Below are 23,281 nucleotides of genomic sequence, written 5' to 3' on the forward strand. Positions count from 1 at the left end.
GCCCCCCCCCCCCCCCCCGAAGCTTTTGGATTGGCTCCATAATTCAAAGTTCCGTGGGTAGGTTTGAGGCACGTGATGACAACCATATGGGCGTTAAGTCAAAGTTGGGCAGGATGAGCCATACGCTACATAACAGGAAGCTCCCAAAAGTGAAAACTGAGAGAACTAGGGGCCAACTATCATTCTTTAAAGATGAAGGGCTCTTAATCCAGACTGCTTACAAGGGGAAATGCCAACTCTACTCTATGACTTCTTGGACAAAGTCTACTCCTTTTATTGGGAGAGGTATGATAGAGGTCTTCGGCCCTAAAGAAGAAATAACACTGAACAGCTGAAACCCTGAAGCTACCTACAGCTGGTATTCACATGTTTTGGAGGGGCAAAGCAACATAAGTTAGCTCACTTAGATATTAACATTCCTTGCTACCCATTTAATTATGGATACTTGATTCTTTTTTAAAATGCCGAGTCTGGGCATCAGTACTGCTCTTCATTTGATACTGACAGATCAATAACTGCATGTGAGTCAAACTGCTTTAAATCTTGACATTTACCTGTCTTTGAAATACATAGGTTTACACCTAAGTGATTCATTATTTAAATTCCAGATAGTTAAACTAGTCATGGTTTCTGAAAATATGCTTTTTGGTGATTCCTAGTGCATACAGGCCTTCAAGCCATATTCTTCCATTTCAAGGCCATCCTTTCATCTCTGAAAGAACAGAATATTGTTTACTTATCATGATACTTTGTTTTCCTTGTTATGCATGTACTGCAAGCATTTTGCTTCTTTAAAAAGATTTCCAAGAGATTATTTGATTTTTTAAAAAATACATTATGGTCACAACTCTTATAAGCACATCCTTCAGTACTTTTCAGATCCATTTACAACACACACATTCCCCTTCTAAACTGAACAAAAAAACACCACCAGCCACAAGAGATTTTCAACCGGGATTCACATTTTCATGGAAATAGCTGGAGCAATTTTTGGCACACAGCAGGTGTTGCAAACAGGAATATTTCCCTGTAAGTATTTGGTTTATGTGAGGGGAATTTGCCATTTGTGAGTATTTGCCATTTGTGAGGGGAAACTTATGGAAACAGTTTGTTTCCACTGCTTCAAACCCTAACAGTGGACCTTATGCACCTATAAGATCTGATGTAATGTGGGCCCCCTCTCTCATCAGCAGCAAACAGAGCCTCTTCAGCAGGGCCTGGTAAAAAAAGGTTGCCAATATTCTCTTCCTCATGCTGTTGCCAACAGCAGCCATTAAAGCAGGTTATACCAAGAGAGGTGACAGATGAATGCAAGGCCATTCCATCAGACTTGCTGAAAATTTTCACACTCTTCTCATTACCTTTTCCTTGTGTAGTTGACCTTTACAGATTATACTATGTGGGGAGGTGCTGCCTTGTTTTAACTAATTATATGTAAGACACTCCAGGAGACTCATTGTTTGAAAAGTGTGAGAAAAACTTTAAACAAACATTCAAAGTTATTCATTGTTGCATGTGTCAGAGTTATGTTCAAGATAACCTTTTTACTTGGCAGTATGGGATACAGCTGAATCATTGGTTGCCATTGTTAATGAACCCGGCAGATTCATTAAGAACCACCCGGGAAGAGGACCTTTGGTTTGTTGTTGTGAACTCTGGGTTGCTTGCATTTAACAACCCATACTTAAATGCAGTAGAAGACTGGCACATAACAACCCATGATTAAATAGCAATCCATATTCAACCTGTACTTTTTGTTGCTGTTATGTCTGAACAATCAGAAGATACTCAGCTCAAACTCACTTTTGGGTTCAAATCAGGACCACAAGTGTACAGATGAAGTGTTTTCCTCTATACAGACATATGAAGTCTTAATGCAACACACATATATTTTATGATCATATTTCACAGGTACATTTACTAGAAAGTTGTAATTTGTTGCATCTTCCGAGTGTCTCCTGCAGCACACCCAAATTTGCCTGTGTAGTATGAGAAGTGTCCTGTGCGTGCTTAAAAGCCAGCATGAGATTACTAACTTGCCATGTTTTATAGGTGCACTATAAATATGCAAAGTATATGTACAGTATACCTTAATGACTGCTTCCATTTATGCAGCACAACATTTTGTGTTCTATTGTTCCGATGCATGACTCCATTGCCACTGGCATTTTCATCTATAGTGTTAAGGCAGGAACACAGCACAAGTGTTTAATAAGGTAGGAGTCACATCAACGACAGCAAGAATATGTCCAAGGGGCAGCCATTACATACCCTCTAGAATTATATAAAAGTAAAAGCTAGAAATAATTACTACCTTGCTCTTCTGTAGCCTTTGCCTGCTTAGTTGTAAACATAATGATTTACCTAATGAAAGCTTATTGGTAAAGGGAGGGACCTGGGAAAGTTGTTGTATACCAAGCTCGTGATTTCAAATCTTTTAGTTGTAATTAAGGCAGATAAAAGCTCATTTTACATATGGCAAGAAGACAGCCACTAATTTATTAAAATTTTAAGGTACACACCCAAGCTCATAGGCAAGTTAATATTCCTGCTGGTGGGTTTAATTTGCTTTTGTTGGCTAGTCATGCTTTTTTTCTACCATGCTTGCTCTGAGAAGCAGGATATCATAGTCAGCACTCATCCTCTCTATTCTGGATACATCTGTTAAAGACGAACTATGGATTTTAACATTCCAAAATATACTGGTACAGATGCCCAAAGCATCTGAAATTCAAGAAGCCACTTTGTTACATGAGCAACATAGACAAGAGTATTCTAAATCACTTTCACTTCTGTTTTCCCTACTTTACGGTAACACATGGGCTGAGCGGGCTCAAAAGACAGCCATGAAACTCCACATATGATCACTGTGAAGTTTCTGGCTTTTGACAGTTTGGTTTTTAAACCGCTTCCTACAGCTAGGAAGGTTCCCTGGTTTATCTATCTTACTAAAGAAATTAATTGCTAACACATTTAGGACTAATCAAAGTGGGAAAATGCAGTAAGTCATACAGAAGTAGAGTACTGTGACAGATCGCCGCATTTTTGAGGCTTCTTTCAGGATTCCAGCTGCTTTGTTTCATTCTTCCCTTCACTCACTTTTTCTTTTCTGGCCAATCAGCTTTCTAAGCCTATAACCAACCATAAACTGTTCTCACTGGGCAGTTTTTGTGACTTGCCCCCATTTTTGGATAGCCATATGTGCACAATATCATCTATATTCTAATCTGAAGATTTTTTCACTGAATCCTCCAAGCAGCTCTCACTTCCGTTATGAGGGACATTTTAAAATTGCTTCAGGATGAACTAGGATAGGGCTTCTACAAGCAATTAATGATTTCTCTCTAAAGTTTTTTATATCTGTGTGTCCCTTTCACAATTCCTACTTTCCTACCACTCTACTGCATTTTCCTTCCTACACAGTTGTTCAAGGTTCCTCCCCCCATCATCATTCTGTGCTACTGAACCATAATTGGGCTGTCTTAAGGTTCCCTCCATTCTTAGGGGTTTTTTCCCTCCTAAAGTTTTTGGAAGAATTTGAAAGCCCCAGGGCTACCCCAATCTGTAAATACCTCTTTCATGCATGGGTGGCCTGTACAATCTACATAAGAATAAATATGAAAAGACTTGAGCTAGAAATAAAGGAAATTATGCCAATTCCTTAAGTATTCCAAAAAGAAAGCCAACAGACATACACACATCCCATACCTGGTTTCCAATAATTACTCAAGATATGTCACAACAAATCACAACATGTAATGGCCACTAGTTTCAATGACCCTAAAATGGGATTAAATAGATTGATGGAGGAAAGATCTGTCAACGGCGAATAGCCACAGAAGTTCCATAAAACCATTATACGCAGAAGCTGAGGAGCACCTTAACTTCCAAAACATCATGGGCTTCCCAGAGGCATCTGTATGGTCACAGAGCAAAACAGAATTCTGGGCTAGTTGAAACATGGTACGAAACAAACTGCAGCCGGAGAAAAGGACTCATTTCTTAAGGATGTTTTAGGGAGAGGATATTCTGTTTATTGGACAATGATCACCAAGCTATCATGCCTATGGCAATCTATATGTAGCCTTCCAAGTACATTTTTCAATTCTGAAGAGTCTTGTAATTTATGCAGAGTCTCCTTGCAAAACAGAGATGAGGTGCCTGCCCGCACTCTTTTTTTCCTCTTTTCTGACACATCTGGCTAGAGGAACACAGTTCTCGATTGCGTAAGTGGAAAGCCAAGGGGAACCACCTTCCCCCTCCATTAAATCCAAACTTGGGACCAGGCTTTCTAACAAACTTCTTCTTACTTAGTGAGATTTCCAGATCAGACCCTGATTATCCCACTATCAGCTCAGGGGTAAATCTAAAAGCAACTAGAAGAAGGCCTTTCTCTGCTGTAGCAGCATTCTTTGGAAATCTTTCTTCCCTATCTGTTTAATTTTAATACTGCCCAATAGTCAAGAGTCACTGGGAGGTTAACAAAAGTCACACACACACACTCACACTCTAACTTAGAACAACAATAGCAATTCACAACAGCAATAGCATCTGATTCAGCATAAAAGCATAGCAGTCATACAAAATAAAATGGAATATTAAAAATAAAGTTAAAAAGTTAAAATGTTAAACTGCTGGGAAAATAAAAAGGTCTTACCTGGAAACGAAAAGTAGGCACCAGGCACATCTTTGGCAGTGTGCACTACAACCACAAAGGCCTTTGGTCCTTGTAGCCTCCTGCCTCACTACCTTTCTAAGGAGCTGCCAGAGAAGGGCCCCCAAAGTTAAGTTCCATGTCTGGTTAGGTACATATGGAATGAGGTGATCCTTCAGATAACCTGGCCCCAAGTCATCTAGGACTTTGAATCAGGCCCAGACTTCAACTGGCAGCCAGTGCAGCTGGAAAAAGCCTGCCATAGTATGGGACCAATCCCCATTAACAATCCTGTTGCCCTGTTTTGGGTCAACTTATGTTTCTGGACCATTCTCAAAGGCAGCCTCACATACAGTGCATTGTCATAATTCAAACAATACGTGATCAGAGCATGGATAACTGTATCTAGGCTCACGCTATCCAAATAAAAGGTGCTCTGTATCCCAAGTCTACTTATTTATTTATTAAAACATTTTTATGCTGCCCCATTCGCCAAAGCCTTGGGGCGGCTTACAACAAATTAGTTAAATAATTATAATTAAAAATATAAACATTAAAATAAAATACATACAGTATAAAATAAGCCACCCTGGCCAGATAAAATTCAATAATATTAACATTTAAAATGCTGCTTAAATAAAAAGGTCTTCGACTGGCGCCGAAAAACAAATAACGACGGCACCAGGCGGACCTCTCTGGGGAGCGCATTTCATAGATTGGGCGCCACCACTGAGAAAGCCCTCCTCTGAGTACCCACCCTCCTAATTTCTTTCACGGAGGGTTCCCGGAGAAGGGCCTCTCCCACCGATCTCAGGGGGCGGCTGGGCATATATGGATGTAAGTGCTCCTTCAGGTAACCAGGACCCGAGCCGTTTAGGGCTTTATAGGTCATCACCAACACCTTGAATTGGGCCCGGACTTCAATGGGAAGCCAGTGAAGCTGACGGAGAACTGGAGTCATGTGAGCATAACGTCCAGTCCCCGTCAGCAGCCTGGCAGCTCTATTTTGAACCAGTTGAAGTATCCGGACCGTCTTCAAGGGTAGCCCCACGTAGAGTGCGTTACAGAAGTCAAGATGGGAAGTCACCAGCGCATGTGTCACTGTTGCGAGGCAGTCGTACTCCAGGTAGGGGCACAGCTGATGAATCAGCCGAAGCTGGAGGAAAGCGCTCCTCGCCGCTGCTGTTACCTGAGCTTCCAGTGAAAGCTCCAGGTCGAGGAGCACTCCCAAGCTGCGGACCTTGTGGCTCAAGCGACAACACTGGGTCCAGAAGCATCCCCAAACTTTGAACTTTGTTCTTTAAGGGTCGTACAACTCCATCCAGAACAGGTCGAATATCACCTGCTGTACCATTCAACAGATGTTCAGTAGCCTGTTGAAACTTATCTGTATACCTAGGCCTTTTAATATGGTTAGATTTTCTTTACTGTTTGTGTCTTCATATCTTAACTTAATATGCTTGGTATGCTGCTTTCTGATTTGTTAAGGGGAAGTATATAATATTTTAAATAAAATAAATGCATACATGCAAATGTACACCGTAAAAAACGGAACTCACATGCCAAGGTTGGTGCAATACATGTAAGAACCACAGTTGATGACTCACTTAGACATGCAGATATCTTACACTGAGAAAGCAATCCAATGATCCCCGGAAATTATTCGAAGGTCCAGAGAATATTTCAGTCTCTCTCCCAAATCATTAGACACTGCTGTGACCTTACCACGAAGACTCCAAAAATCCTGTTTTTCCACCTTCCCCTGCCCCCTCACAGCAGCTGCAGAGTGAACTGCACAGGCTACTTTTTGTGGCCACAAAAATAAGCCCAGTTGACCTTAGAGAAGTCTGAAAGGGGATGTTCTGTTAAATGCAGACAGAAGAGGCCCCATTAAGAGTCCTGGGACTTCTCCACTCCCACCTGGGTAGTGCTTCTAAACAGGCTCAGGGGTCTAGAGGAAATAGAAACAGAAGGACAGACAGACATGCTTCTCCTGTTGCCTTGAGCACTGGGACATAGAAGTGTCAGAAGTTCCAGGTTCGATGGCCACAACCTGTAGTAGCATTGTACTCTTATTTGCTGGAAATGGGGTGGCCTATTTTTCTAATGGATAGAAGATTCACTATCTTCAGATCATCATCATGCTTGCTTCTGTTCAATGTTCTTGTTAAAGTAAAATAAATTAAATAGCAGGAACAATGTTATTGGGTAGAAGAAAGTCGTTCTACTGAAGGAAGTCTTCCCAGTGGAAAGACTATTCCAATTACCATAATGATGAATGAGTTGGAATAACTCCCATTAACAATGGATATATTTTTCATAATATTGGGGAGCTGGAACTCACTCATTTTGCCTCAGAAGGAAAAAGAGTGGATATAAGAGATCAAAAAGCTGTCAGAATTCCAAGTGAAGATAGGTGAAAAGTGACTTGTGATCTGCCTTATAGATACCACCCAATTTGAGCCCATTTACACAACTACCTCTCCTCATTTCTATGGTGGGGAGAAAGACCACTTCTGTGCCTTCATGTCTCATTTTACTGCAATAATACAAAAACAACTCCTTCACAACAAGATACTTGGATGTCAAGTCACTGCTTAATCTCCTGTAAAACCAATAAAAATATGCTGCTGTATGAAAGGCCCGAGAATAGACAACTCTCTCTACAAAAACAAAAACGAAGTTCAGCTAGAGGATATAAAACCACAAGACAAGACATAATGTACCTCAACTCTGGACACCAGATTAGGTGAATCCAGTGGTCTCTTTTTCCTAGGCCCAATGGCTGCCAGAGCTGCACGATTTGCTTCCATTTGCTGAATTTGTGCCAGTTCTAATTGCTGCATCTAATTGGAGAGAAGAGGAAGTTATGAACAGGTTAGATTTCAGCATCTCAAGAGTTATACCTGGTGTCTTATCTGCTGAAGTCTTTCGACCCTATGTTTTTTAAACAGCAAAAGAGTCACAAATTTTAAACAAATGTTGAATTCATTGTGTTGCAGTTTTGTTCATCACTCACGTATAGAGTGATAAGCAAGTTTTCATGCAAAATCTACATAGGAGCATTAGTTGAAATACCAGTATACATTACTTTGGAAAAAAATGAAACACCGCTTTCAATAGTTTTTTTTAAACCATTTATGAATGTTTCATGCAAATATACTTCTGAGAGACTTCAGGTACCTTTCTTAAATGGAAGTAAGTCTCATGGTTATTCTTTAAAATAGTTTATATTAAAATGTGAGTATGTCTTCCCTTGATTTATGGAAGCCAGCTTTGTTATATGAACAATGACTACAATTCCATTCTTGCTGTCATTTATAACAAGTGGCCATAGCTAGACCATACACAGATAAATACATTCTGCCCAGCTACACCAAGTATGGTATTGAAAGTAACTTCAGGAGATAAGCAAATTCTGAGATGTAAGCCCTGTCCTGTTTAATTTGTGTAATTGCATCCTGCAGGCAATGGCAACTTTGCACATGTAAACCAACCCCCATATACCTTTACCCTTTGAGGCAGTAGATGGCACTGCACCATCAACCACAACTGTATATGGGGTTGGAATGCCACTTAATCCTAAACTAGACAGAGAAATGCTCCACCAAGTCACAAACTAGTTCTCTAGACTTACTGCATATTCACTCAATAAAAACAGTCTTGGAGATCAGAAGCCAGTCAGAAACATTTCAAAACCATTTTCCCTTCTTCGATTTTTCCATCTGCTCCATGTACAAAGATTTTTTTTTTATTTTTTAACTGTTTAAAGATCAAATTGCTATGAAAACGTTGAGGAAATGATAAAATGGTCTTTGTTGCTGCTGGCCTTTTTAATAATATGTAGGTTTTTTTAAGGTCTGGTCTTGAAGCAGTCATGAGTTTCTAGGTGACACAATAACCATTTTAGTTAATCTGACCTGAAGCACAAATAAAGTAGAGGCACATTTTTAAAGCCCTTCCCAATAGTGAAATGGCATTTGCAGTATAGCTGTAATCACACGAAGCAATTTTTAAGAAGGGAGAACCTTGGTTCTCTGCTTAGTTTTAAGAAAATATTTCCTTTCCACCTTGATGAAATTGGTTTTTTTACTTTATATGCAGTTTAAGCGCTCCATTCATCTCTCTCTTACCCTTCCCCCACCCACACACTTCAGTACATGGAAAACTATGTATTTTTATCCAGTAAGAAGCACAGTGACATACTGCTTATGATACTATGTGCTCGAACTATCTAAATGTGACAGGTAACAGTTTACAGTCACTTCAGCTATTACATTATTTTGTCTATGAACCAGAATATTTGAATATTAAAACTCATGCTTTATGATGTGAACATTATACTGGGTGCAAGGAAATTATCTTCCACAAAAGAGAAGGCCCACAAGAGTCTGAACAGTTTGGCCCTCATCTAAAAAACCTGTTCCACACATCTAGCCTAAAGTATCATTTTACACCTAAGTGAAATGTCTTTAATTTTTATTCACACTTTTTGCACTATGCGTTCGTCATGCTGCCCTTCTCACAGGTCATACAATGCAAAAAGGCTATGGCTTCACTAACCACCCCCAGCTTTCTCTTCCCACTTTAAAGCAAAAGGATACAGTTGTCAATTAAAGGAAGATTCAATTTCAAAAATCTTGATATACATACTGTATCATGGCCATTTTATCTTGTAGCAATGACACATGGGTTGTTTTGGAGTCAAATTATTTGGCATGTCTTGTCAGGTAAAAGGACTAGGATCTAGGTATGTTAAAGAGGAAGGAATTATTCTATCCACTGTTTCATCAACTAGGGAAACATGACATAATCTTAGCTGCACCTGTCTCCTACTAAATTAACTTTAGGGAGTGTGGGGGCTATGATTTGAAAATACAGATCCGTTTTGAAGAGGAATGGGGTTCATACTGGAATGTACACTGCAGGTAACAGGATCATTTGATGTATTTTTACAGTTTTTCAGAGAGTGGAGTTTGTTGTTGATACATGCCATCAGGTCATCTCCAACCTATGATAACCTTATGAATTAATGCCCTCCAAACTGTCCCGTCCTTGACAGCCCTGCTCATCCCTGGTAGACAAAAGCTGCGGTTTCACAGTTGGTCGTATTCGTCATCTTCTGGTGTCAACTTTCCCTTCTCCGGAGAGTCCTACCTTTTCATGAAGTGCCTGAAGGATCAATTTCAACCTCAACTTCATCATTTTTCCTTTTCAGGGAATGTTCTGGCTTAATTTGATCTATGATCCACTTTTGTCTCCATTATGGTATAGGTATCAATTAACTACTGCCAGATGGCAATATATTTAACTACTGTTCCTCTTTGGTATCTACATATGGAGCATCAGCAATGAAGTGCTTTGATACCACCTGTACTTTTGTTGTTGTTGTTAGTTGAGAAGTCTACTGGAGGAATTAATTGGCCCTTTCAGAGAAAGCTAAGCCTACAAAGTTATTACATTCCAAAAGGCATTTATAAAGTGAATATTAGAGGGAAAATAGGGAACTGGAATGCTCTACACAGCCTAATCAATAAAAAGTTGCCTTGGCTTCCATATGTACTGTTTTTGCAGATATAAAACTGAGCTCTGTTCAGCAAAAGACAATTTTTGCATATACTAGACTCCACGATTTCTGGTTAAGAAAAAGCTGGCTAGCTCTGCTAGATGCTGAAGATTTAACATGCATAATGTGCCACTGAGGCATATGATGTGGGCATGCCCTGTGGTATCTTCCTTTTCAGTGTAAATTACTGTCTACATAAATTTTGTTCTTGAAGAATCTGCGATAAATTAAAAACACATAAGCATTGCAAGTTATGTGGGGATTAACAGAGAGGCAGCAGTAGTGAACTCTGAGAGTCCAAACAATTGCAAAGGAACTGCTGGACTGCCCAGGCGCATCTGTAAAGGACTTCAATGAACCTGCAAGCACAGGCGTAAAAGGAAGTATATGAGAAGTAAGGGAAATGCAAGGCATTGTGGAGCCCGATGGAAGGAATTTTATTTATTGTAGAATGCATATCTTGCCTTTCCTGCTGAATCAGTCAAGAGTAGAAATATAACAGTGAGTTATTTTAAAAACTGAAGGTCAGAGCAACAATTAAAAAAAACAGAACAAGTGAACAGTATTCTTGCATGAACTTAGCAACCCTGTCCTCCATGTATCCTTTTTTGTTACCACACCGTCCTAAAGTGTTTCTTGCTCTGTTTTCAAAATACACTTGCTCACTTTTCAAAATACATGTCTTCAGCCATCTGCCTCTTGTAGTCCTTCTTCATATACTTTGTTATATTTGTTTTGCCAGTTGTTTTCTCATGTCGCATTCTTCTTTTTCCTTTACAGTTTCCAGAGGATATAAGTCCATTGCAGCAAAAACAAGGAATCTTGCAGCACTTGAAAAACTCACACATTTATTCTGGCATAATATTTCACGGCCACTCTTTACAGTCCCCCTCCCAATATGATCAATTGATTATGCAACTGATGAAACAAGCTACAGTCAGGGAAAAGTTTATGCCAGAATAAATTTATTGGTCTTTCAGGTGCCCCTTTTTCAAAAGAGGGAAGCAGTCTCCTTGACTTCAGTATTAATATATGCTGGCATGCTCTTGGCTGTGCTTGTCATCTTCCTAATCTGTGAATTTATGGGAATTTGACCATCATGACCCTCCCTTTCAACTTTCTTTTAATTAACCCCCCCTCCCCATTTGAGAAGTTTCACCTTCTGAACTCAGCTGTGAGTATGCTTAACTTTCTGGGGAACTTTGCACTTGTGTACAAGCTGAAGTTCAGCATTGCTGTCACTGATGCTAAGTGGCCCAAATATTCTTACATTTCTTGGGGCCACCTGGTATAAGATGGCCTCTACTTTAGCCATCAGTGTGAGGAGTGATCATACCTAAGAACAATTAAATGTATCTACAAAATTTGGCTGCCATTATTTAACTATCCAGTTTACCTCACCAAGTGTGAGGATAGTTGAAATCCATTCACAGCCCAACTACCTCTCCAGTGTCTTCTGCTATCGCAAGGTCATCATGGCTTGGTTAGATGGTTGGCTGTATGTCAGCATGAGCCTACCAAATGCTATTGGGAGCAGCTTCTGTGTGGATGTAAAGTAGCCTTCTCCAACATGATGACTTCCATCTTTGTTGTGCTGCAGCTCCCTGAGTTTCCAGCTGTCACACTTCCTGGAAATTATGGCAGTTGCAGATAACAGATCTGGAGGGCACCAGGTGAGGAAGGTGTCAAACCATGAACTGTGCAATGCTTACAGCCCTAAGTTTCTGTGCACAGCTGTCAATGGAACTGTTGCATAAACAAGATTAAAAAGTGCAAGCCAGAACTCAAACTGTATCAGTTCCTTCTCTTAAATGTGCACCTTGATGGGGAATGAAATGGCCTTACCTGACAACTAGTTCAATTGATCCCTCCATGGAAAGCAGTTGTAGGTACAATTTGAAGAGTGCTGCTGTAGGGGGTCTTATTCTGGATACTGAATCCACACTCAGGTGACACAGTACCTCCTGCTTCCACAGAATGAACATTTTCCTCTGTTCTTCCACTGCACTCTCTCTCTCTTCCATTTGCTATTTCTCATCTACACTGTTGTAAACTGCTCCTACTTAATTTCCTGCTCTGGTCTTTTTCAGCCCCTGATCCAATAAAGCCAATCTGGTACTTGCTGGTTATGTTAGACTACAACTCCCATCACTCCTAACCATTAGCCCTGCTGAATGGGTCTGAGGCACTGAAGTCAAACACATTTGGAGAGCACCAAGCTGGGGAGGGCTGCCCTGATGTAACTCAGTCAAGCACACACAGCCAGCACTGTATTTTGCTCCCATGCTCACCCCTGCCCAGAGAGCCTTCATCCTTCTTGGGTTCTCTGGTTTTATATTGTGCACAATTCAGAGCAGGGACCTGCAAAGTACCATGGATGTAGGTGGTGCTATATGGGTAAGTCAGATCACAGCTGTTATACTATTATTGCATCATCCACAATATTCTCAGGCTTTCTTCATATCATTCATTGCAGGAAAGAGTAAGGCTCAGGAAACATTCACAGGAACAGTCTTAACAAGGCTACATATGGGAAAGTGTAAGTTTGCTGCAATCTCAACAGTATGAAAAACTCCAAGTGGGGCAGAGACAAAGTAGCCTTTCTCTAGTTGTGTGTGATGTCAGTTTGTCTACCTCATGGGATGGAATGACAGGTTTCTTCATTCCTGTTCTTCCATTTTGTGGGCATTTCTTACTTCGATGGAAGTCTCATGCATTGATTTTCAGACTATTTTACTGGATTGTCATTTGTTTTGCCTTGCCTCCTACATTAATCCAAACCATAACGGCCTCTAAAGCATTCATAAATAACCTACTGCTGCTTGCTATTGGCACCTAGAAGCCAACCATAGCAGTGTTAAGCAACAACAAATTTCATAGTTCAAGAGGCACAGTTAAAAAAAAGGTTGCTCAGAAAAATCACTCATTTACCACAGAGATCCTTAAAAATGGCATGAAATCAGTCAAGTAACTATAGAAACCAATTTCTTCAGCTCTGTATCACACATCTCACACCTCAATTGTCTTTATTATTGTCTGCTGTCAGATCCTTAATCAGAAATGTGAACAGGCTTGATTTATTCAGCGGGGAAAAGAATCTGTAGGTCAAGTAAAAAAAATTCTCACTCACAGTCTTCAACCTTAGGTATTTTCATTTAATTCTGTTCCCAGTAGCTCTGGGGGCAACTCCAGTGAGATCCAATATTAAGGCTCAATTAAAATAAGCTCCAATTAGTGGAGCTTTTTTCTCTCCGGCTAAAAAAGTCAGGAAATGGATATTGGGAAATGTAAAAAGTCAGCTACTGAGAGGAGGCTTCAGCAGACATAAATGAACTTATTTGTTGATTTCTGCAGTTGCTATGCAGAGGCCTCTGGGAGTAAAAGCTTAACCAGTCTAAGCTATAAACTAAAACCCCTGCAGCTAAACATGAACTGTGTGAAACAAGGGCTCCATTCCAGAACAGAAAACTGCTGGGCCCAGAAAATTAAAAGCCAGAGGCATTTTCCATTTAAAACTAAATCCCAGTACCGCCTCCCAGCCAAAGAATTATAAGCAGTATCAGATTTACAAAACGAACAATTACCCTGGAAAAATGTAGCCTATTGTACGGTCCCAGATGCTAAATCTCAAAGTGTCTTTTTTTGAATCCCACATTATATTCCTACCAAACACACTCCCATAGTTTAGGCCTGTCTAGAAATAGTTCTTTGTAAACTATGAAAATAAAATGTTAGGAGCTCATAATTCATTGACCTCATTTGAAGTGCTGCCCTTGCCTGTAGCAGTTCCTGTCCTTCCCCAAGGCCTCTGCAAATGGTATGCAACAGCAAAATAAACCCTGACCTAATTGCCAGGAGAGAGCTGCCAACCTTCCCTCAGAATACAAAGACAAGCTTGGTAACTTTAAAGTCCTACCTCTTTAGCTTTCTGCTTTAATCGCAGCTGTTCCGGATCTTCCTTGTTGGAACGGCTCTATCAAAAAACAAAGTTTAGGAGAAATTAAGTAGCACCCAACACAACATATCATTAAGTATTTAGTAAGTTACAATTTTCTCTTCTGACTGGAAACCTTAGCTGTAGGGGATTAATGCCTCAAGCCATATTGGCTTTCCACCCTCTCTCCCCGCCCCTCAACAACCATCCCCTTCATGAGGGGCTGCTGCCTTCATTCTAGCCCAGAGGAAGCTTGAACTAAAAATGATGCTAACATTGTCAGTCAGGTCCAGCTTAGGCGTGATGATGTTCATGTCAGCAGCAGACACTTGGGTGGGAGCGGGGAGAGAGAAAAACAGAAAAGAGGGAGAGAAAGATCCAACACCATTTTGCTGGAATTCAGCAGACCTCCTTAAGGAGCTTAATTTTAATTCCCATGTTTCACTCTATTATGCAGATTCTAAAACAAGCAATTTTGAAGGCTTATGATAACAGGTTATGTTTTATGATTCAGGTAGGCACCAATGAATGATCAGACATGTGAAGGAAAGACCTCTAGGTCTACTAGTGGACAGATGTAAAATGGATGTTCCTATCAGCCCCTGCTGTCTGTGATACAGGGATAAAATTGCTCTACATTATTGGGCTATTGCAAGGGATCCAAGTGGATAATCCCTGCTCCCTGTGCTAACTCCCTCTGCAGTTAATCTGAGTTACACGGTGAAAGCTGAAGTGGATACAGAAGTGCTCTTTACTGTTGCCTACTTTTTTCCTTTTGTTGTGGTTCAACAGAGAAAATACTTTGGCCAGGTTCACACAATCACTACTGCCCCTTGTGTGTCAGTCATACCCTGCATTGTGTCCCTAATTACCCTTGTGGCATGCAACTTCCCATGTCATTTGAACCAGTCAAGGTTCTTCCCCACTGCCCCCCAATCATTCTCAAATTCTAGTGAACTGTCTAGGTAGACATTTCATTCAGTTTGAAAACCTGTGGTGCAATTCTGCTGTTATGATTATTCCCATTTCTTGTGTGCATTGTTATGGAAATGAAACTTCAGCCACAAGTGCCAAGTGATAGTTCCCACCACAGGAAACAATGGTAAACATGCACTGGTAACTGGAAAGAAAGTGTACTTCCATTACCCTGTGCAAGTTAAAATGTGGAAGTGTGGAAGGAACAAGGAAATAAAGAGGAGAATGCAGGGTAGGAAGTTTTAAGGCACCACAGAAAAAGCTTGAAAATAGATGTGAAAGCAACACCCTGGGTGACTGAGTGCACATGCAAGGAAAAGGAAGGGAAAAGAGGAGACAAGGCACCAACTAGGGTAAGTGGTGGTGAAAAGGTAAGAAATGTGGATGTTCAGTTTCATGATATGGAAGGGGCTTCACCTGTGATGCAAGCACAGCTTACAGTAGAGCCATGTCCTGCCCTATCTAGGTTCATATTCTGATTGAGATGATTCACTCATGAATCTGTCTGTTCTTTGTTGGCCTTCAGATCGTAGACCAAGGAAGAGCCTCTGGAATGATACAGTAGCCTATGATGCTGATTGATTGCTGATTTATTGATCAATGTTATTAATTTATTTTTGGTTTGCATATTATCATCTGGAATAACATGATTATTTGGGATAATGTGATTATGTGTATCAATTTTAGCATGCTTGTGAGCAACTGCCTTGGAGATCTCTATGCAGAAAGACAGACTACCAATGCCACCAGCATTAGGCTGAATAGTTGAATGCTCTTCCATATTTAAGAAAAAAATCCCTGCATATAGAAAATAAAGGGAGGCAAGCAAGGTGGAAAGCTGTCTCCAAACATCAAGCTTTTTCTATTTTAAGTGTTTGTGGGGTTTTGACTTTTGTTTGATTTTTTAGAGTGAAAAAGAAGCATTCAGCAACCTAAGTACCAACTGCAATCTTGAAATGGCTTAAGTAAGGTGCAGGCTTATTGCCAACCTTTGTGAAATAGTCTTAAATAGTACAGATGGCCAAAGGATAAGTTTCCATACTTGTTTTAACCTCAGATAAAACCTCCTTTCTTTGGGTTATCCTTCCTACGCATATCAAGTGGGAAGTGGGCTAGAGGCATTACATCCAGGCACATGGAAAGTTAAGTGTGTATTCCTAGCATCCAACTTCTCTGGATCCACCAAGCAACACCACTGCAATGATGGAGAGAATTTGTGTACACAGTACATGGTCAAAACTGTCTGGCCTGAGCGTCTTCCTTCCTGCTGCAAAATGGATCTGCTGAGGAAAACCTGTCAGAAGTTTACCTTTGCACTTGAACCTCAGGAACTGAGTAGCTCATGGAAGTGTCAGAGGCTCCTCAAGCCACCTCTTTTCCAGAGTTAAATTCTCAAGGGGACTAATTTCTGTAAATTAAGGCATCTACTACATAGCACCATCCATTTTTTTACCTACAATATGTAGTCAGCAGCCAGGTTCGAGGTGATTTAGCTGCTATGTGTCTGCTGAGTATGCCATGCCATTCTCCATTTTCTCACCTTGGCAGCCCGGAGCAACATCTCTCTTTCTTCTTCATTCTTTCTTTGCTTCTCCACATGATCCAGCTGCTCAAAAAACTTAAGGTGAGCCTGTGTATCACTACATATTGTGTAGTTGTCATTCCCCTGAAAAAAAGGAGGAAGTGTATGTCTATGATGTCACATGGATCACAATGGCATCACCTCAGAGTCTTTCCTAATTGAAAACAGATTTTCAATAAACTATTAACAACTGGCTAAGATGAAAGAACATAAATGGCTATGGAAACAAATTGAGTGATCTTATTATATTTGATCTTCCCAATAACTAATGTTTTCTGGATTGGTTATACACCCTTAAAATATTAAGATGACATATAAACAGTTAAATATTCAATACAGTAGAAATATTTAAAAGAATAGAATACAAACAACAGTTTGAAGTCTGCAAATAAAATACTCATTTCAGTCTAGATATAAGCTTTTTAGTAAGATTACTTCTGTTAAAGTTACTTTGCTGCAAGGTCAAGGCATCATAGATTTTGCATCATCTATCTATATCTTTTACAATTGCCAAAGACAGGCAAGAAGCAAAATGAGAAACAGGGTCAGAATCCTGAATGCAACTTTTCAGTGATTGCCATGTAGACAAAAAGAACTATTACAGTGGCCAGTGCAAAGAAACAAAAGTGAACAATAAGAGGAAAAACAAGAGAACTCTTCTAGAAGATCCAAGAGAGCAAATTCAAACCTAGATTAGGAATCTTGAAAGACCAACAGAAAAACATATGAACTAACCAGGATAAAACAAAGAGAAGTTGCAAACAGTATATGGAAAAGACAAAAAGATGTCAGATTCCTTGGAAGCAGTAAAGCACCTGAAACAGATAGGGTACAAAGAGAACTTTGTCAAGCTGCAAAGACTGAATCAGTCCAAATCCAAAAAAAGAATATGCCAACAAATATGGAAAACAAAACAATGGCTCAAACTGGAAACAATATGTATTCCAATCCTCAAGAAAGGAGATGCTAAGGAGTTAAACCAATACAGGACCACTGCACTAATTTCTCAAGAAAACATAGTGAAACTTAATGTGTTGCCACAAATAATTTTAGCCTATATCACATGAGAAATACCTGTCATTCAAGCAGGATTCCAAGAAGGACGAATCATTCAAGATCATATCACATATATACATTGGCTACTTGAGCACACCAAAGAATTCCAGAAGATAAGTCTACAGATTATAAACTACATCAAAGCCTTTGACTGTATAGATTGTAAGAAGCTATCAATAGTCCTGAAAGAAATGTGTGTGCCTGAGCACTTCTTCATCCTGACGTGGACAAGAAGCTACTGTTATGAAAAAATAAAAAGAAACGGAATGGTTTCCTATAGGAAAAGGCATCAGATAGGAGTGTATTTCATCTCTCTATCTGCTCAGTCTGTACATAGATTGAAAGCTGGATTAATATTAGGGGAAGAAGATACATTAATAATTTAAATAATGCAGATAATACAACATTACTGGCAGAAAGCAGCAGTGAATTGAAATGGTGAAAGTGAATAAAGAAAGTGCAAAAGCTAGACTGCTACTGAACATTAATAAAAATCATGACTACATAAGAATTACAGAACTTCCAAGTCAACAATGAAGAAACTGAAATTGTGAAAGATTTTGCATACCTTGGCTTATTCATACATTCAAAGGCAGACTGCAGCCAATAAGAACTAAAAAGTCTGAGAAAGGAGAAATGAAGGCACTAGAAATGATTGTGAAGGGTAAGGATGCTTCACTGAAGGCCAAGGCCAAGATTATCCACACTACTGTAATCCCAAACACTATGAACAGATGTGAAAGTTGACAATGAGAAAAGCTAACAGGAAGAAAACTAGTGCTGGAGAACTTTGCAAATACCTTGGGCTGACAAGTAGATCAAGCAGATGAATAAAGATTAACAAGTAGATCAAATCAAGCTAGAACTTTCTCTAGAAGCAAGAGAGACAAAACTGAGGCTGTCAAACTTCGGACAACTCATGACAAGGCAAGACTCACTGGAGATGAAACTAATGCTAAGGAAAGTCAAAGACAGAAGAAGAATGACAAACCCAAATATGAGACGGATTAATTCCAGAAAGAAAGCCATAGCTTTGAGTTTAACAGTGCTGAGCAGAGCTGTCAAGGGCATGACATTTTGAAGGACAGTCTTCCATAAGGGTGACTTAGGCTGGAAATGACTTGATGGCATGTAACAACATAATATCTATGTCTATGTTAAATATATTTAACAATATAGGTCCAAATTACATATCCTCGGGTTCAGTCCTCTCTGTAGTGGACCATCTTTTCCTAATCATACAGATTCTGTGGACTTGTGCATCTGTTTTTCATTTTCCAGTATTTTATGCAAATTTAGTTGTAGAAATATACAAAAGCTAAAGCATACTGACCAAAACTGTGCATTGTCCTCATACAATAAAATGAAGATAAGGATTTCTGGAGGGGGACTGCGTATTTGTGTGGAATTTGCACAACCTCCAAAGTTCAAACATGTGTAATTGCAAATCTTCACAAGACTGATGACAAGACAAATGCACATTCAGGAAATGAAAAGATCTGATTCTATCAATGAGCTGATGGCAGAATGAAAGGAATCTGACAATCTACAAAACATGGACAGAACAATTTAACAAAATCTGTACATCCCTAGACTGAACACACCACTGGGACACCTCATAGCTCAGTGGCAGAGCACATACTTAGCACATGGAATTTCTGAAGCTGAATCCTCAACATCTGCAATTTAAAAGAATCAGAGCTTTGATAGGAAAGATTCCTGCTTGAGACCATAAAGAGTCACTGCCAGCCAGAGATAATGCTAGGCAAGATGGACAGATGGTCAACCTGTAGGCTATCTACAGTGCAGGGGATGGAAATCTAATCTATGAAAATGACCAGAAATTTACGCATCTACTAGGGAAGGAAAGAAAAGTATCCACATGTTTTTTAACTTGTTTAAGAGCCTTTCAGATCTTTCCTGCTTGCTTTGTGCAAATCTCAGCAGCACAATTGCACTCTACATTCACATGCTGAACTCAATATTTGGCTCAGTGACATTTTTCTTTGTTTGTCATGCTTGCACAGATGCCTCTTGTTCCACTAGAACACCCTTGTACAGCAACTACCTTGCAAATATGCAAGTACACCCTCACTGGGAAAATACCTGGCAGAAGGTTCAAAAGCAGGGATGCAGTCACACTGTCTTGACTGCCTGACAACTGAATTAGTTGGAGTTTTGAATAATGAAGCTATGGCTGAACACCGTCAAAGCTGATCACCAAAGAAGTGACACAGCAACTGAGGACCATAGGCAATTGGAGAAAACCAGCCACAAACAAATGGGCAAATAGTTCCCAGCCCTTGCTACTCACAAGAAGAAAATTTAGAGGCCAATTGCCATCATCTTCCTGAGCAAGTGTTTAAGCAAACTGCCAATGGTCAAACCCACACTTTCTTGGATTAAAGTGATATTCTACATATAGTACAACCCAATTCAGCTCTGGTTTTAGAATCAGAACTTCTTTGGGCATCCTATAGACTAACAGGAAGGGACAGAGTAATCTCAACCTTGTCATTCCTTTAAGCAGCTTCTGATACTATTGACATGGTATCCTTCCGGACAGGCTGTCTGAGGTGGGATACAGAAGGAATGTATTGCAGTAGTTCCATTCCTGATTGTATGATTGATTCCAAAAAGTGGTGCTGGGAGATTACTACTGTGTCCTATGACATTTGGGCTATTTTGGGATCTTTGGGCATTGGTTGCTCAGGGACTATGAAAATTTGTTTAAAGATTTTCTCTCTTGCCGAGAAGGCACATCCACCAGATGTGCTAGTAAGTGTCCATTCCAGAAATTTGCTGAGTCTGAGTTTCCCAGTTGCAGAATTTAGGTGAGATATACCATCTATGGATTATCTAAATGGCAGTTCCCCACATGAGTCAGCACAAAGCAACTTAACAATTCAAGTTGATATATACTACCTATGACCCTATATGGACAGACCATTATTGCCATTTATTGTATTTCTATACCATTTGCTAGGCAGTTTACAATGGCTGGTAAAGAAAATAAAACTACCAATAGAAAATATAAAATTCAAAGTAATCCTAATTAACCTTAATTAAAAATTAAATTACAATATTTAAAGCTAAATTTAAAACCAAATTGTAAAAACTACAATGGCTTCCACAAATTAAATCACAAGACCCGTTAAGCAGTTGACATAATGCCCCCAATATAACAAACTAATTAAATACATTGCCATAAAGAAAAGTGTTAACCTAGCACTGAAAAGATATTAAAATTGGCGACAGACAGGGAGCTTGTTCCACTGCCTGGAGTACACCACTAAAAAGGCCCTTCTCCTTGTAGCCACCAACCAAGCCTCCTTCAGAAAGAAATCAGAGGCAGGCACCAGAAGTTGATCATAGTATCCAGGTAGATTGAGGTTGGAAGAGACATCCCTTCAGGAATTGTGGTCCTAAGCTGTGAAGGGGTCTATAGGTTAAAACCAGCACCTTAAATTGGGATTGGAAGTATATAGGCAGACACTGTAAGTGCGCCAGAATTGGTATTTGGACCTTCTGCTCCCTGTTATTGAACTTACTGCTGCATTTCATGCAAGTCCTCAAAGGCAGGCCCACATGTAATGCGTTGCAGTAATTTAGAGAATATCAGAGCGTAGATTACTGAAGCCAGACTATCACAGTCCAAATAGGAGTGCTGCTGGGCAACCACAGTTGAAGTTGGGTGAAGTCACTTCAACAAAGCCTAAAACAAGTAATGTAATGACAGAGTGGCTTGCTGGAGACAAACACAAAAACCTGCAACAAATTGTCCAGGTTTACATGACATGAGAACCCACCATAGCCACTTGCCTACAATGAATTGCCATGCCATGTGAACCTAGTTACTGGGTTGTACCTAATGTTAATCTAAAATATATCCCATTCACTTCAATTAGTCTATTCTAAATAAGATTAATGGTGGGATGCAAAGCATAGACAATTTAGTGCCATGTTTTATACCATTCTGATTTTCTAGTGTATTGGATGCCTATTAATTTTCTGAAGAAAATTCCAAAATACTTTGATTACAACCCATGATCAAGTGATCAAAGACATTTGTTTTCCTTTTCTCAATATAGCAGGAGACAAATCAAGTGAAGCTCTTCCTACACCTCCCCCCACCAACTTGGCCCATCATCTGTCTCTTCCTCCATTTGTTATAATTGGTTAGCTCACCAAGAATACCCCCACATGGCAATTATGACAAACACAAGATGGGATAGTCAAGGAGAGGAAGGAACCAGGAAGAACCACTGGCTCATGTCCTATCACACTGGGAGATTTAGAAATATATATGAATGTTCCCCAGTTTGTAACTTGGCAACACTAAAGTTGTTCCCATGTAGTCTAACTCAGTATACAGATATATATGCTTCCTTGTCTCCACTGAAACCTAATCCTTCTAAATATTTGCCACTTTTTGGAAATAAGAGAGGAAGATGAGAACAGCAACAATTGCTCAACATCTAAGAACTGAACTCCCCAAAATTAAAGTTTGAAAATTCAGAAAAAAATGAATGTGAAGGTGTTGGAGTCTGACTTAAGAAAAGCAGGTACCAAGTAGCAGAGTACTAAAAAAAGCAGTCCTCCTGGTTTGTCTGGAAGAAGGTTATGTTCTACCTTCATAGTCTATATTATGTCCTCAATAAACAAAAAAAGTACTCAGCAGTGAAGAAAGAGATAACGTGACCTGGGTGGCATTAATCCTCAAACAGGAAGGTATATTTTAAGACAAAAGGATCTGAATTATTGCAAGTACAGAATGGAAGCAGTCCATGTATGCTTAAAATCTTATGTTAAAGACCATTGCAAAGATCTAACAATACCAAATCTACTAGGTCACAAGACTTAAACCTTGCTATTGCTGTGGATATTCTGCACCTTCTTTTCTATACAAAGTAGGCAGCAAGTAGTATGCATTCAGCAGAAAAGCATAATGATGTAACAACTTTTAGTCCTTACAGTTAGGATCAACTCTATCAATATGTTTATTTATAATCAACTTGGGTTTAAGCACAACTTTAAAGGCAAGATTCTATGTGCCTAGAAACAAGTATTCTTCAGGATGGAATGGACTTGAGATGCACGATCCCACTGTAACTATTACCTGCTTTTAAAAGTCATTGAATACACCCATACTCTTGATGCCAAGAAGGCCACTGGTTATTTCTTTACCTTATAGATCATCAGACGATGCTGAGCAATTATAGTCAGTTTCTCCAGAAGCCCTCTTAATCTCTCCTGCATAGCATGGGAGACCAAGTTCAGAACATCTGAATTAACTTCCGTAATGTCATGCCTTTTACCTGTGGAGGCAGAGAAAATCCATTACGTGTTTTAGTACTAGCTGATAATTGAAATAATTAGCACAGCAGGTATTCTGTTCCCCCTGGAAGTCATACCCATTATGAATAAAGGTTTGGGAGATTGTGATTTTCCTGGTAAAGTCACAACTTCAAAGATCTTAGACATTACATTAATAAAACCTAGCCTACAGCTTCA

General features: G+C 39.6%; 1 protein-coding gene across 1 annotated transcript in view; it reads right to left on the reverse strand.

Moving 5' to 3' along the window:
• TAF4B (TATA-box binding protein associated factor 4b) overlaps positions 1–23,281 on the reverse strand; it is a 64,507-nt gene that overhangs the window by 8,539 nt on the left and 32,687 nt on the right. Inside the window, exons 11-14 of the mRNA XM_044424426.1 lie at positions 22,955–23,085; positions 16,670–16,795; positions 14,137–14,193; positions 7,381–7,500 (exon numbers count right to left, since the gene is read on the reverse strand). Coding sequence (XP_044280361.1) covers positions 7,381–7,500; positions 14,137–14,193; positions 16,670–16,795; positions 22,955–23,085 — 434 coding nt within the window. The remainder of the gene's footprint in view (positions 1–7,380; positions 7,501–14,136; positions 14,194–16,669; positions 16,796–22,954; positions 23,086–23,281) is intronic.

Source organism: Varanus komodoensis, unplaced genomic scaffold, assembly GCF_004798865.1.
Source record: "Varanus komodoensis strain SLA01 unplaced genomic scaffold, ASM479886v1 scaffold14_1, whole genome shotgun sequence".
Classification (NCBI taxonomy): domain Eukaryota; kingdom Metazoa; phylum Chordata; class Lepidosauria; order Squamata; family Varanidae; genus Varanus; species Varanus komodoensis.